Source organism: Salvelinus fontinalis, unplaced genomic scaffold (assembly GCF_029448725.1).
Source record: "Salvelinus fontinalis isolate EN_2023a unplaced genomic scaffold, ASM2944872v1 scaffold_0579, whole genome shotgun sequence".
NCBI classification, from domain to species: domain Eukaryota; kingdom Metazoa; phylum Chordata; class Actinopteri; order Salmoniformes; family Salmonidae; genus Salvelinus; species Salvelinus fontinalis.
Window position 1 is genome coordinate 2928 of NW_026600788.1, and position 14483 is coordinate 17410.

Genomic DNA, 14483 nt, shown 5'->3' on the forward strand with positions numbered 1-14483 from the left:
ACGTTGATTCGATCACAATTGCCACAGTAAAGGGAAACATTGACAGTGTTAACAAGGAAAACTCTAGAACAGTGGTCACCAACCTTTTCTGAGTCAAGATCACTTTCTGAGTCAAAATGAGATCTACCGCTCTGATTTTTTATTAACATGACTTAAAAACTTGTAAGCCTATGCAACATTAACCAATTAAAAACAGTAGTGTAGCAATGACTTTTGTGATGTAGGCTATAGACCCAATACATCATAATCGCGTATTGGCTTTGCTGGAATTGCACTGCCAATGCATTGTTGTTCGGGCCATTTTTTGACAATTATATTTCAAGATTTGAGGTAGGCTATATGATCACACAGGTAATAGATCCGTGGTTGTATTACTTGTGAAGCACAGCTGAGTGAGCATACATTAAAATCATTAGCTTTTTATTTTATTGGGCTGATGGTGCCTGCGTCTGAAGCTCAGTCTCGGCGGAGGGAGAGAGCCACAGACTGAGGGTCTGCCTCTCAACATCCCTCCACTCTCCCGTTCCTCCACTGACACCGACCAAAAAGGGACACCGTCTTCCAGCTGATGGTGAAACTCGAGTCGCACCGCATTATTTCTGCCTCATGCACAAATTCATGTTGTTACTCCTATGAACAGAGAAATGGAAAAATTCCTCTATTAATAATAACAACAATGCAAGCCTATAGATACACTTTCCTACTCATTCATTACTGCTGCAGTGCTTGTTGTAGCGCTGAGGGGAAATGGGAAGAACGGGCATTTTAAAAGTGTTGAATATAAAGTGTTGACAGTGCTGAGTAAGAACTTAAACACGAAGTCACTCATATCAACAGAAGCTCTTTGCTGTATTCGTTGAGTCTCGCTCTAGTCATGGTTATTTAAATGTTTTGAAATCTCACAGTATCAACTTTGCTGTAGATTTCTTTTATGCCTGCTACGTTACTGCAGACACAGTCATCTGAGCCATCCGATTGGCCAGCTGTAGGCCAATAGTGCACTTGATTTGCTCTCTGGGCCCGCCAGGAAGGCAGAGTTTGCACCTTCAGACACATGAAATGGTTCAAAATGACAACATTTCATCCACCTGGCGCACAGGGCAGCTGAATCAGGTGCACCTATTTCCAACAGCCCAAGAACAAATAAAAAAATAGGAACATAAGGCTTTATCATTGGCTTTTTTACAGAAATGTTTGGCGATCGACTAGGAATGTCTTGAAGATCGACCAGTTGATATCGATCGACCGGTTAGTGACCACAGCTCTAGAAAATTGAGTGAAGTTCAATCTTGTGTTTCTCTCTGTGGGCTGATGTTTCTGTGCGTACAGCTTGGTCACACTCATCCGGTCCCCTCTCCCCAGACACTGTGGCTGAGCACAGCCTGTGTCACCTGTCCTCTTCCATTGCTGGCTTGAATCTCCTGAACAATGCTCCTCTCCTCAGGTGTGGGGGTTATGACTCAGGTCCCTGACCAACACTACTTACCACAGCTAGACAAACACTGAAAAGGAGGTTAACCAATTCAAAGTAAAACAAGTCGTTCAAATAAGGAAATAAGAAATAAACCGAAACGCCACACGATAGGATACATATTTAAAGCACTTCTAGGTTAATCAATTCAAAATAAAGCACACAGGATGGAATAAAGTAATAGGATTAAATCGAGCGACTTGCATTTCATCACCCCGACTAGTATGAGTTATTAGTACAGATTTGTGTCACTTTGAGACATGTAAACTGAAGAAGGGTTACAAAATAAATCACCCTTAAATGCAATAAACGGCTTCCTTAATAACTCATTGTTTTGTGAACGATTCCAAATACGCGACAGACACTTTAAAGACCTACCTCAGCAATTCTTTACCTCATATTTATCATCTCCAGAACCAGTGTTTACTTCCCAAACGGCATCGAAGTGTCCCTTTTTAAGCACATCATTTTTTAGTCTCTTTAACGAAGCTGCTCTGATTTAAGCACTGTCATGAAAAGTGAACTCTGGGCCAATTAGTAGATGAGGACAGCTGAGTGGGGAGATCACAGGCGGGCAGAGCAGTCTGTAGATGCTGTTCAATGCCAACTCCAGAACCGAGGAAGAGGAGGTGGAGAAATGGTGGGAGGATGGAGGAGAGGAGCTTATTTACTGTCCATCTTTTTTTTTTCCGGCAGCGCTCCGCAGCAGGCAGCTTCAAAGTTAATTTGAGGTCAATCACAGCTCTAACAGATAGATTGTAGCTGCGCTGCTCGCAACAACCATCTTGTCAGGAAGGCGACTTCTGTTTGCGCGCTCGCTTGGCTTGAACCAACCTCTCCTTAACCTGCCTTTAAGCTATAATGGTCATTATCTCTCTCTCACTCAATTCAATTCAATTCAATTTGCTTTATTGGCATGACGTAACAATGTACATATTGCCAAAGCTTATTTACAATATAAAAATGAGAATCAAAATGGTCAACGGGACAACAGTAACAACAATAACTAAGTGTCAAAATAACCATACATTCAACAATAACAATAAACATACAGTAGAGTACATGTGCAGGTTGATTGGTCTGTCAGACACTGTCCCTCAACTTATGGCAGGCAGCAATGTAGTGCGCTGCCAACCCACAGCTCTCTGCGTCCTCCCCCAACAGGACGGGTAGCCTATCCTCATCAGAGAGGTCTTTGAAACCTTGAATAAGAGTTTCAAATTTGGGGAAATGACACTCTCTAATTGTTTTATATTTTTGACATTTTGTCAGGAAATGCAGCTCCGTCTCAAGTTCTGCTGTTGTGCAGTGGTTGCACAGCCTTTCCTCTCTCACTCTCTCTCTCTCTCACACACACACACACACACACACACACACACACACACACACACACACACACACACACACACACACACACACACACACACACACACACACACACACACACACACACTGATGTCAGAAAACTGTGAAAACGTGATATTTTAAAGATGCCAAGTATATGACATATCACCCCCCCCATCCGTGTGCACGCTGCAGTCTGTGACATATCACCCCCCCATCCGTGTGCACGCTACAGTCTGTGACATATCACCCCCCCCATCCGTGTGCACGCTACAGTCTGTACAACTATGACATCATCTCCCATCGCTCCCACACATAAATCAATTACCTTAAAGACGTTCTCCAGCTATTTGTTTTACTTTTACTGTTGAAAAGCGATATCCCAAATATACATACAGTGAGGTACACACACTAAAAGGCAAAAATAAATGTTTGAGCAAAATAGTGTTGTTTTTAGACACAGCAGCAAACTTCAAGGAGCTGGTCTGACGGGGAGATGTGATGTCATCGGCCTCTCCCCTTTCTTGAGGAACAATAGAGAACAAAAGAGGATACCTGGACCACCTATTGAGATGTGGCTTTTGTGAAGTAAATCACGTGATAAATGATCTGCAAATGAGACTGGAGCAGGAGTTGCATGGAGTAGGAGTAGGACTTTAAAGCCTACACTGTTTGCTTAAGTGCAATGTTTCATTATGGTAAGGTGCTCAAGCAATCTGTAAAGTGTACCTAGGTGGGCCACTGTCGCCCCGTTGCAGTAACGGTGGTGGTCTGCTAGCTGCGCAACAGGTGTTAAAAACAACAACATGCTCATCTCATTTTCTCCATTATAAGCCGAGGGAACGAGCGGCTCGATCTGGACTGACCATGTTTACTCAGTCAGGGTGACTTTCCGGAATGTTCTCTGTGTGGTGGAGAGGGGGATGAGGGATGAGTGGAAAAGGAGGGAGAGGAGTTGGGGTGGGGTACCAAGAAAGATAAACACTGAAGCAGATGTCTGGCGTGGGTCCTGGGATCCATCAACAGACTTCTATCTCTCTGTGTAGCAAGGGACCGCCGTGTGCAAATGAGTCTCTGAGCGAGAACGCCGCTGCTGCAGTTCCTCGAGTCCCTCTTCAGATCAGTCTCTTCTCCCTCTCCGTCCTTCAACTCACTATCCCTCCCTTCCTCTCTTCTCCACGGGGTAGCATCCCCTTCTTTCTCTCTCCAGGCCCAGAGTACCTCTCCAGATCCCTCTCTTCTCCCTCTCCATCCCTCACCATCCCTCTCCTCTCCTTCTCTCCCCAGGGTGTCATCCCCCTCTCCTCCCCCCTCTCTCTCTCTCTCCCTCTCGCACCCCAGGCTTTGGCTGTGATTATGATAGCCCTTAATTGTCCACTGGGAGTGGGACCAGGCCCATTAATGCTAGATCAATCTGGCTGGGGGATTAGATCACACATGCTAGCTTAATACCCAGTGAGAATTGTTCATTTAAGTGTGCGTGTGTGTGTGACGAACTACTGCTGTCAATGGATTTACCATCAGATCATGGTTAGAAAAGTAATTGAGGCTCCCTAATATGAGAACGGTGGTATCTGTTTTGTATCTGTCACCGAAGGAGGGCGAGGGTGTGTGTAACACAGTGACTTGACCACAATGTGCTGGGGTTACAGGAAGCAACTTGGATGCAGCGATGTTGCTTTTGGATTGCTTCATGTAACACCCCCAGCAACTGATAAGCAATTCATCTGCAACTTGGTGGCATCCAGATCAGTTGCAAACTTTTCAACTTTTGTGAAACTCGTTGCAAGCAACACAATCAAAACAAAAGCTTTTGTCGCGTGATCCATTCGAAGGTACAGAACGCCGACCCAGTTGTCACGTCAACACAGCTGTCGCTCGCGCTGCCTGTTGCTGCCGGAACCGCCCTCAAGGTTGATAGAAGCGACATAATTAGTTAAACGGGAGCTGTAGATTTTGGCATCGGCTAGTAAAGGTTTATGTATGTGGTTTGGCTGTCAATACATTTCCTTTTTAAAGTAAACCCAGACCAGTTTCAACTAGCTAGCCTAAGCTTAGTTAGTTGCTAGCCTAAGCTTAGTTAGTTGCTAGCCTAAACTTAGTTAGTTGCTAGCCTAAACTTAGTTAGTTGCTAGCTTGGTTAGTTAGTCGATAGCTAGCTAGCCAGCTAGAACAGTGCTGGCAATTTCAATTTGGCAAGCTACATTTTACAGACAGTATTTGTTTCTAAATCATTAACGAAAAGGTTCGATAAACAAATTATTTGTGAAAATCACAATGAGGTGATTTACCCAATAAATGACTGGGAGTTTATTTTCTAAAGCTTATTGAATCACAATGTAACGCAACAGATGCCATTGGTTTAGAATGTTCAAACCACTTTGTTGTATGCCATTCCAATGGTGTTTCAGTTGCTTCGGGTATCAGCAAAGTTGATTGAGATGTCACTTGCAACTGCAATAAACATTTCTAAAGAAACTCCAGCCTATAGTCTCTCTTGACCTCTCAGTCTCTGTTCCTCACCACCTCTTCTTTTCTCCATCAACAACTCTATTCTCTGTCCCATTGGCCGCTCCATCAACACTTCTATTCTCTGTCCCATTGGCTGCTCCATCAACACATCTATTCTCTGTCCCATTGGCTGCTCCATCAACACATCTATTCTCTGTCCCATTGGCTGCTCCATCTACACATCTATTCTCTGTCCCATTGGCTGCTCCATCAACACATCTATTCTCTGTCCCATTGGCTGCTCCATCAACACATCTATTCTCTGTCCCATTGGCTGCTCCATCAACACATCTATTCTCTGTCCCATTGGCTGCTCCATCAACAACTCTATTCTCTGTCCCATTGGCTGCTCCATCAACACTTCTATTCTCTGTCCCATTGGCTGCTCCATCTACACATCTATTCTCTGTCCCATTGGCTGCTCCATCAACACATCTATTCTCTGTCCCATTGGCTGCTCCATCTACACATCTATTCTCTGTCCCATTGGCTGCTCCATCAACATATCTATTCTCTGTCCCATTGGCTGCTCCATCAACACATCTATTCTCTGTCCCATTGGCTGCTCCATCAACAACTCTATTCTCTGTCCCATTGGCTGCTCCATCAACACTTCTATTCTCTGTCCCATTGGCTGCTCCATCAACAACTCTATTCTCTGTCCCATTGGCTGCTCCATCAACACTTCTATTCTCTGTCCCTTTGGCTGCTCCATCTACACCTCTATTCTCTGTCCCATTGGCTGCTCCATCTACACCTCTATTCTCTGTCCCATTGGCTGCTCCATCTACACCTCTATTCTCTGTCCCATTGGCTGCTCCATCTACACCTCTATTCTCTGTCCCATTGGCTGCTCCATCAACACTTCTATTCTCACTCTCACTTCTGCCCTCTTTTCTCTCTCGTTCTCGTAGTTGACACTCTGTCCACTCTCCCCCAGGTCTTCTGATGGTGTGTTGGCGGTGGGGACAGTGTTGGTGAGCCGTGTGAACACGGGGGAGATGGAGGAGGGAGACATGGATCACATCACGGCCGACGTGCAGCAGGCCCAGAAGGTGAGGACGTGTGTGTGTGTGTTTGTATGAGAGTCGTTCCCCTCCAGATGTCTCGGCTAGCACTAATGCTTGCAGGATTAGTCTGTCACTGCTCAAGTGGCCCAATGAGATTCATCAAGCCCTTACAGCCCTTGGATCCTGTGTGTGTGTGTGTGTGTGTGTGTGTGTGTGTGTGTGTGTGTGTGTGTGTGTGTGTGTGTGTGTGTGTGTGTGTGTGTGGGGGGGGGGGGGGGTAAAGTGTGACGAGAGGGCGAGAGTGGGATAGGGACTCTTAGACACTGCATATGTTTATCATTTGCGTGGGGGGGGTAAAGTGTGACGAGAGGGCGAGAGTGGGATAGGGACTCTTAGACACTGCATATGTTTATCATTTGCGTGTGTGTGGGGGAGAGAGAGGGCAAGCCAGAGAAGCCATTGGCTTAGACAGCCTGAATGCTGTGTGTGATTATGTGCACAGACAAAGAGCATTAGAGAATTAGAGGGAGCGTCATACATCCTTCTATATGTGAGGGAGAGTCGACTAAACCCAGTTCCCCGTAGCCTTATAGCCTTCCTACGAGACTCACCTCGTCTGAATAAATGGCATCTCCCTTGTGAGACCATCCCACCTACAATCAACTATGCTAATCCACCACGACACGCTACACTGCACCATCTGAGAAACACAGGAGTGAGAGCCAGGTACCTGAAGAGTGCTCAAACGTCCTCCCAATGGGGTGTTTTCACACCAAAAACAAAGTTTATGTATGTACTTTACCTTCATTTGACTAGTTATTACACCCAATGGGAATATTTAGTTTAGTCTAAAATATAATATTATGTGTAGCATATAAGCACTGTACTTGCAACAAGATGTCACGGTCTCACTTCAGTTTTCAACGTTTGTTTAGGTTTAGGCATTAATTCCGACTGGTTAAGGTTTAGGATAATGTTAAAACAGAAAAAAAAAATGTGCCTAGTACTGGGCTTGATCCCACAATCCTCCGAACCTCGGTCTCCATCCACAACGCCCTAGCAAGCCGTGAACCTCGGTCTCCATCCACAACGCTCTAGCAAGCCGTGAACCTCGGTCTCCATCCACAATGCCCTAGCAAGCCGTGAACCTCGGTCTCCATCCACAACGCCCTAGCAAGCCGTGAACCTCGGTCTCCATCCACAACGCCCTAGCAAGCCGTGAACCTCGGTCTCCATCCACAACGCCCTAGCAAGCCGTGAACCTCGGTCTCTATCCACAACGCCCTAGCAAGCCGCGAACCTCGGTCTCCATCCACAACGCCCTAGCAAGCCGCGAACCTCGGTCTCCATCCACAACGCTCTAGCAAGCCGCGAACCTCGGTCTCCATCCACAACGCCCTAGCAAGCCGCGAACCTCGGTCTCCATCCACAACGCCCTAGCAAGCCGCGAACCTCGGTCTCCATCCACAACGCCCTAGCAAGCCGCGAACCTCGGTCTCCATCCACAACGCCCTAGCAAGCCGTGAACCTCGGTCTCCATCCACAACGCCCTAGCAAGCCGCGAACCTCGGTCTCCATCCACAACGCCCTAGCAAGCCGCGAACCTCGTTCTCCATCCACAACGCCCTAGCAAGCAGCGAACCTCGGTCTCCATCCACAACGCCCTAGCAAGCCGCGAACCTCGGTCTCCATCCACAACGCCCTAGCAAGCAGCGAACCTCGGTCTCCATCCACAACGCCCTAGCAAGCCGTGAACCTCGGTCTCCATCCACAACGCCCTAGCAAGCCGCGAACCTCGGTCTCCATCCACAACGCCCTAGCAAGCCGTGAACCTCGGTCTCCATCCACAACGCCCTAGCAAGCCGCGAACCTCGGTCTCCATCCACAACGCCCTAGCAAGCCGTGAACCTCGGTCTCCATCCACAACGCCCTAGCAAGCCGCGAACCTCGGTCTCCATCCACAACGCCCTAGCAAGCCGCGAACCTCGGTCTCCATCCACAACGCCCTAGCAAGCCGTGAACCTCGGTCTCCATCCACAACGCCCTAGCAAGCCGCGAACCTACTTGATGGTAATAGGCATTCACACTTCCCCTAGTGGATGGTATTGAAGGCATCTCCTGATATCCTGGGGTCCTGGACAAATGTGGAATACTGAAGTTGATCTGGTGTGACCTGGCTGGTGGTTGTACATGTATGAGGAGGCAGTCAAAATGGATCTGCGTATAGTAGAATTGATGTCTTTCTGAGAGGAGATAACATAACTCTGTAGCATAAGGTGTTCACTGACCCAGTCTAACTGTAGTCTGTTGACACTTCTCCTCGTTGCAGCAAAATGACCTTTGCTCTCTGTGTGCGTGTGTGTGTGTGTGTGTGTTACCACTGTGTGTAGTCAGAGTCACAGAGAGCAGTCTTATATAATTGACTAGGGCTCTAACATGGCTGGCTGCCTCTGGGTCCTGCTCTCTTTTGATGGTGTAGGGTGTGTGTGTGGGTGGACAATTTCTCTTAAGGTTTACACAGCAATTTTTGTATGGTTTTTCAGTTAAAACCTTCAGAGAGTTTAATAAAATTCCACTTGAATTCCCGAAACAACTGTGCTGCTGCCAGCAACAGTTGGGCTCTCACGGTGCGTCCCTCTCAGACGGTTTAGTGTTGCCCCTGTTCTACCATTACAGTACCTCAGTCCCACCTCGCAAAGTTAGCATTTCCTTCTCATTTAACTTCTCAACGTATTGCCATACAGGACCTCGCTGTTGTCGCTTGCCTTTCCCTGCCACTACAACGATGTAGTGGTAGAGAGTTGACTACAAAATAGTAGATTGCACGTTGACTCTGGATGTCGACTCGCATTTCTGAGTGTGAAGATTCCTAAAATTCAGTATTTTTGGAATGGAGGAGACTGATTAGCTGCCGTACTTCTGAGAACACAAACACTCGCGTCTTTCATAGCGAGCTAGCGAGGGACGGAGAGAGAGGGGAGGGGTACAGTATAGGCCCGTCAGCCACCAGGCACACAGAGTCAGAACCGTGGACTAGGCCTATCGATCGGCTATCAAAAGCTGTGTCTTGCAATGGAATGCCGTGTCTTGCTATTTCTCAGCTTGCAATGTGTCGGAACTTCAGTAAAGCACGGCCAATCATCAATGAGTAGGCTACGTAATTGAGACCAGCGAGATGCAGCACTTCACGCTCACATAGTCACACACTGTCTCTGTTTGCTTCACGCTGTTCACACCGTGGTAGATAGCCAGGGCACCAAAACAGGGGGAAACGTGAGTCTTGCGCTTCAACGCTCTTATTTGTTGCTGAAAATGACCCACTATGCTATTTACTTTCTCCATCTACGTAAAAAACATTTGTTTTTCAGTTAGCGATTTTAATTAACGTTAAGGATCCCAATTTAGTTTAAACTTTTTAGCGTTTAAATGTTCACATCCCTAACACTATGTATGATTATGTTATTCATAGATGCCACTGAATGGAAGTGTTACTGAATGGAAGTGTTACTGAATGGAAGTGCAACACACGAAAATGGAAATGCAATTATCATGGAGTTTCACTGAAAGTCGAAATCTCCTGCTCAGTTCCTCTGGCGTGAACAGAGCCACATCATATCGTATGGAGTTTCACCCCTGTTCAGTTCCTCTGGCGTGAACAGAGCCACATCATATCGTGTGGACTTTCACCCCTGTTCAGTTCCTCTGGCGTGAACAGAGCCACATCATATCGTATGGAGTTTCACCCCTGTTCAGTTCCTCTGGCGTGAACAGAGCCACATCATCTCGTATGGAATTTCACCCCTGTTCAGTTCCTCTGGCGTGAACAGAGCCACATCATATCGTATGGAGTTTCACCCCTGTTCAGTTCCTCTGGCGTGAACAGAGCCACATCATATCGTATGGAGTTTCACCCCTGTTCAGTTCCTCTGGCGTGAACAGAGCCACATCATCTCGTATGGAATTTCACCCCTGTTCAGTTCCTCTGGCGTAAACAGAGCCACATCATATCGTATGGAGTTTCACCCCTGTTCAGTTCCTCTGGCGTGAACAGAGCCACATCATATCGTATGGAGTTTCACCCCTGTTCAGTTCCTCTGGCGTGAACAGAGCCACATCATATCGTATGGAGTTTCACCCCTGTTCAGTTCCTCTGGCGTGAACAGAGCCACATCATCTCGTATGGAATTTCACCCCTGTTCAGTTCCTCTGGCGTGAACAGAGCCACATCATATCGTATGGAGTTTCACCCCTGTTCAGTTCCTCTGGCGTGAACAGAGCCACATCATCTCGTATGGAATTTCACCCCTGTTCAGTTCCTCTGGCGTGAACAGAGCCACATCATATCGTATGGAGTTTCACCCCTGTTCAGTTCCTCTGGCGTGAACAGAGCCACATCATCTCGTATGGAATTTCACCCCTGCTATGTTTCCCTGACGTGAAGAAAGCTACCTTGTTTCCCTATATTCCCCTAACGTGAAGAAAGCTACTTTGCTTCACTATGTTCCCCTGACGTGAAGAAAGCTACTTTGCTTCACTATGTTCCTCTGATGTGAAGAAAGCTACCTTGTTTCCCTATATTCCCCTGACGTAAATGAAGCTACTTTGCTTCACTATGTTCCTCTGACGTGAAGAAAGCTACTTTGCTTCACTATGTTCCCCTGACGTGAAGAAAGCTACTTTGTTTCACTATGTTCCCCTGACGTGAAGAAAGCTACTTTGCATCACTATGTTCCCCTGACGTGAAGAAAGCTACTTTGCTTCACTATGTTCCTCTGATGTGAAGAAAGCTACTTTGCTTCACTATGTTCCTCTGACGTGAAGGAAGCTACTTTGCTTCACTATGTTCCTCTGACGTGAAGGAAGCTACTTTGCTTCACTATGTTCCTCTGATGTGAAGAAAGCTACTTTGCTTCACTATGTTCCTCTGACGTGAAGGAAGCTACTTTGCTTCACTATGTTCCTCTGACGTGAAGGAAGCTACTTTGCTTCACTATGTTCCTCTGACGTGAAGAAAGCTACTTTGCTTCACTATGTTCCCCTGACGTGAAGAAAGCTACTTTGCTTCACTATGTTCCCCTGACGTGAAGAAAGCTACTTTGCTTCAATATGTTCCTCTGACGTGAAGAAAGCTACCTTGTTTCACTATATTCCCCTGACGTGAAGAAAACTAATTTGCTTCACTATGTTCCTCTGACGTGATGAAAGCTACCTTGTTTCACTAAATTCCACTTTTTTCGCAAAAGTAGCAGTCCTAGTAGTCGGTACCTGCTAAAGTATATTTCTGATGGTTTGTCAGCCTCGATGCCACTGACAAGAGAGGCCTGAAAACTGTTGGTTGTCACTAGCTCTTTGATGTCTTGTCCCACACGCATCATCAAAAAGTGACATTCAGCAGCTGTGATGGAAAGATACTCATTATTAAAGGGGACGGCGACAAACACATGGAGCGTTCTTGAATGACGGAGGGTTGGTCTGTCTGTCTGTCTGTCTGTCTGTGCACCTATGTGTTTAGCTTCACCTGTTGTTTACCTCCTGCTGAGCTAAATTAAAATGTATTTAAAGAGCAAGACATGCTGAACCAACAACATGTCAAGCTAGACGTGGCCGCCCCGCTGCTCAGAGAAAAGCAGAGTTAAATGTACATTCATATGTGTGTGTTTGATGGTGGAGATTTGACATGTACATGTAAACATCAAACATCTCTCTCTCTTCTTTCCACAGTGCACCTTAGTTTGTGAGTCATCACAGGGAACCCCAAACGACAAAGATAATAGCCCCCTGACGGGTGCTGGTAAGTTCAACTACACTTGTTCCTTCTACCTTTAAACACCTATAATTTAACTGCTGACTTCCATCGTCATGGCAACCCTGTAATCAGTGGGAAGAGCTTTAAGGCTAATTTGATCCCCCTTCCTCCCCTGTCTCACCAACCACCCCAATCTCTCCTAGTGAAATGAGTTTATTACTGAGAAGATTTATCTCACGTTTTTTTTGCATTTTCCCTTAAAAAAAAAAACTATTACACCCCTGTAATTACCATGACCTAGTGTTACCCCCAAAAGCAGCTTGAAATTGACAAAGTGTAATAAAGTGATACATTAAGTTAACCCCCACTTCATGGTTTTCTCATTGGAAAGTGCGCCGCCCTTGACTAACCTTCTCCCGCCAAAGAGATTTGAAGTCTCAATGGGGCTACCCATTTTGATTAAAGAATTCATATTATTCATTCTCAGATTAAAAGGGGAAGCCTTGGTTTAAGTAAGTAAAGGGAGGGAGAGCCAGTTGACAGTGGAAAAGGTGTGAGACTTGGCCAACGTTGGCTCTAAAGGAATTCACCCCTTTGTAACCTTTTATTCATTATCTACAGCACCATACCAGTGTCGCCGATGACATCATAGTGGGACCTTTTCTTCTTTTCTATTTGACGACAACATTTAGATAATGCCTTTTTCAAACATCTAGACACTGGTATGGGTGCAGGACAGGACTAATATGATGTACAAAAAAATATATATAAAATGGTGAAGTGCCCCTTTAAAGGAGGTTTTTATATCCCCAGACAAGGTGAAAGTCCGCCTGCCTCCCTTGGCTGCTCCAGTCCTGGTTCTGTATCTGTTCTGTGTGGACTGGCTGGAGAGGCAGACAAGAGGAAGCGACGCCACGTCGATCCTGTGATACCAATTAAGGGAGAAGCCCCCGAATGGCGCAACACACTTCACTTGTTACCCGATCACTGGGAGCAGGGAGAAACTAGCAGAAACACCAGGAGTGAGAAAAAGAGAGAGGGAAAGAGGGAGGAGGAGAAGGAGAGACTTGAGAAGGTCACTGCTCCCTGCTGTGTTGGGAATACAAAGCTCTTCTTTCCCTTTTCTTATCACTCGTTCCTCTCCAGAGGGGAAAAGAAACCCTTCTGAGTTTCCAACTCATCCTCCTCTTCTTCAATGCTTTTTTTCTTTCCCTTCCTCATTATCGTATCTCGGTACTTTCTAGAAAGTCTTATCTTCGTCTTTTTCTCGGTCTCTATTTCCGTCCTCAGCGTGTGTTGGTATGACTTTCCTTGCAGCTCTGTTCTCTATACCCGTCGTCATTGTCACTATCTGTCGCAATTAGCTAGCGAGAGGCAGGCACCAGGGGGCTGTGCCACTCGCCTTCCTGCGCGGGGTGGGTTGCAGGAAGGCGGGTGGTACAGCTGCGTCCCATCACTATAACACGCTCCCCGCAGACTTAGAGAGATTGACTAATGCAATTTAGCCCTTTACTTGTATTACCTTTCAGAGGGGGGAGAGCAGAGAAGGATGCACACATACACACACACATCCACACACACAATACACACACACACACAGGGGGGGGGGGGACGCCCAGGGAAGAAGTAATTTCCTTAAGAGGTGTGGGGAGAGGAGGACGGAGCAATCTGATTGGCCTGCAGATTAGCGTGGCGGCGGGGGGAGGTCAGAGGTTAATCTGCTCGTTCGACCGTGTCCACTGCAAGGAGGAAGTACCAGTCATCCCTTCATCTCGCTCTCAATCTGTCCCTCTCACCTCTCCCTCTCTCTTTTTAATTCCGACTTACTCTTTGAAATGCCCTCTAGAATCCTGTCCCTCTCCACATAGCAGCAGCAACAGTGTCATTTAATAATCCAAGATCAAGCTCTCCATTTCAAATCATAGCTATACTTTTTCATTTGTTGTAATCATTAATATAATGATTATGAAAAAAATGATGTCTAAAAAGCTTAAAGGGCCCACCTCAGAGGATGTTTCTGCGCCTATTTCGAGTAATTCCTGTCCTAGAAAGAAAATCCTTGTTTAGGCTCCACCTCGACGACTGACGCAGGCTGCTAATACATATTCAGGAATTGGGGGTGGGAACGTTGTGGTGATTTCCAGGTGTAGCAGAGAAATAACAACAAATAGGCCACTGACTGACAGCTGTCAGTGTAATTAGCTAGCATGCTAAGCTAACCTTAGCCAGCTAATGAAAGTTGTGAAAAAGTCTATTTCTACTGGTGTGGGAGTTTAACCCTTTCTTATTTGTCACTTTTCACACTATTGTGTTGATTGCTGACCTCGGCCATACTCTACCAGATCAGATATCATCTTGTTCACCTTTCTAGCCTGGTTCCAGTAACTATGGTGAAGGGCTC

General features: G+C 46.3%; 1 protein-coding gene across 4 annotated transcripts in view; it reads left to right on the forward strand.

The window, feature by feature from the left end:
* Window positions 1-6266: 6266 nt before the first annotated feature.
* Window positions 6267-14483, forward strand: part of inpp4b (inositol polyphosphate-4-phosphatase type II B) — a gene marked incomplete at its 5' end in the record, with an annotated part of 98500 nt that continues 90283 nt past the window's right edge. For all 4 annotated transcript variants that reach the window (XM_055914464.1, XM_055914463.1, XM_055914462.1 and 1 more), the window contains 2 exon segments: window positions 6267-6381; window positions 12058-12127. In XM_055914464.1, coding sequence (XP_055770439.1) covers window positions 6267-6381; window positions 12058-12127 — 185 coding nt within the window.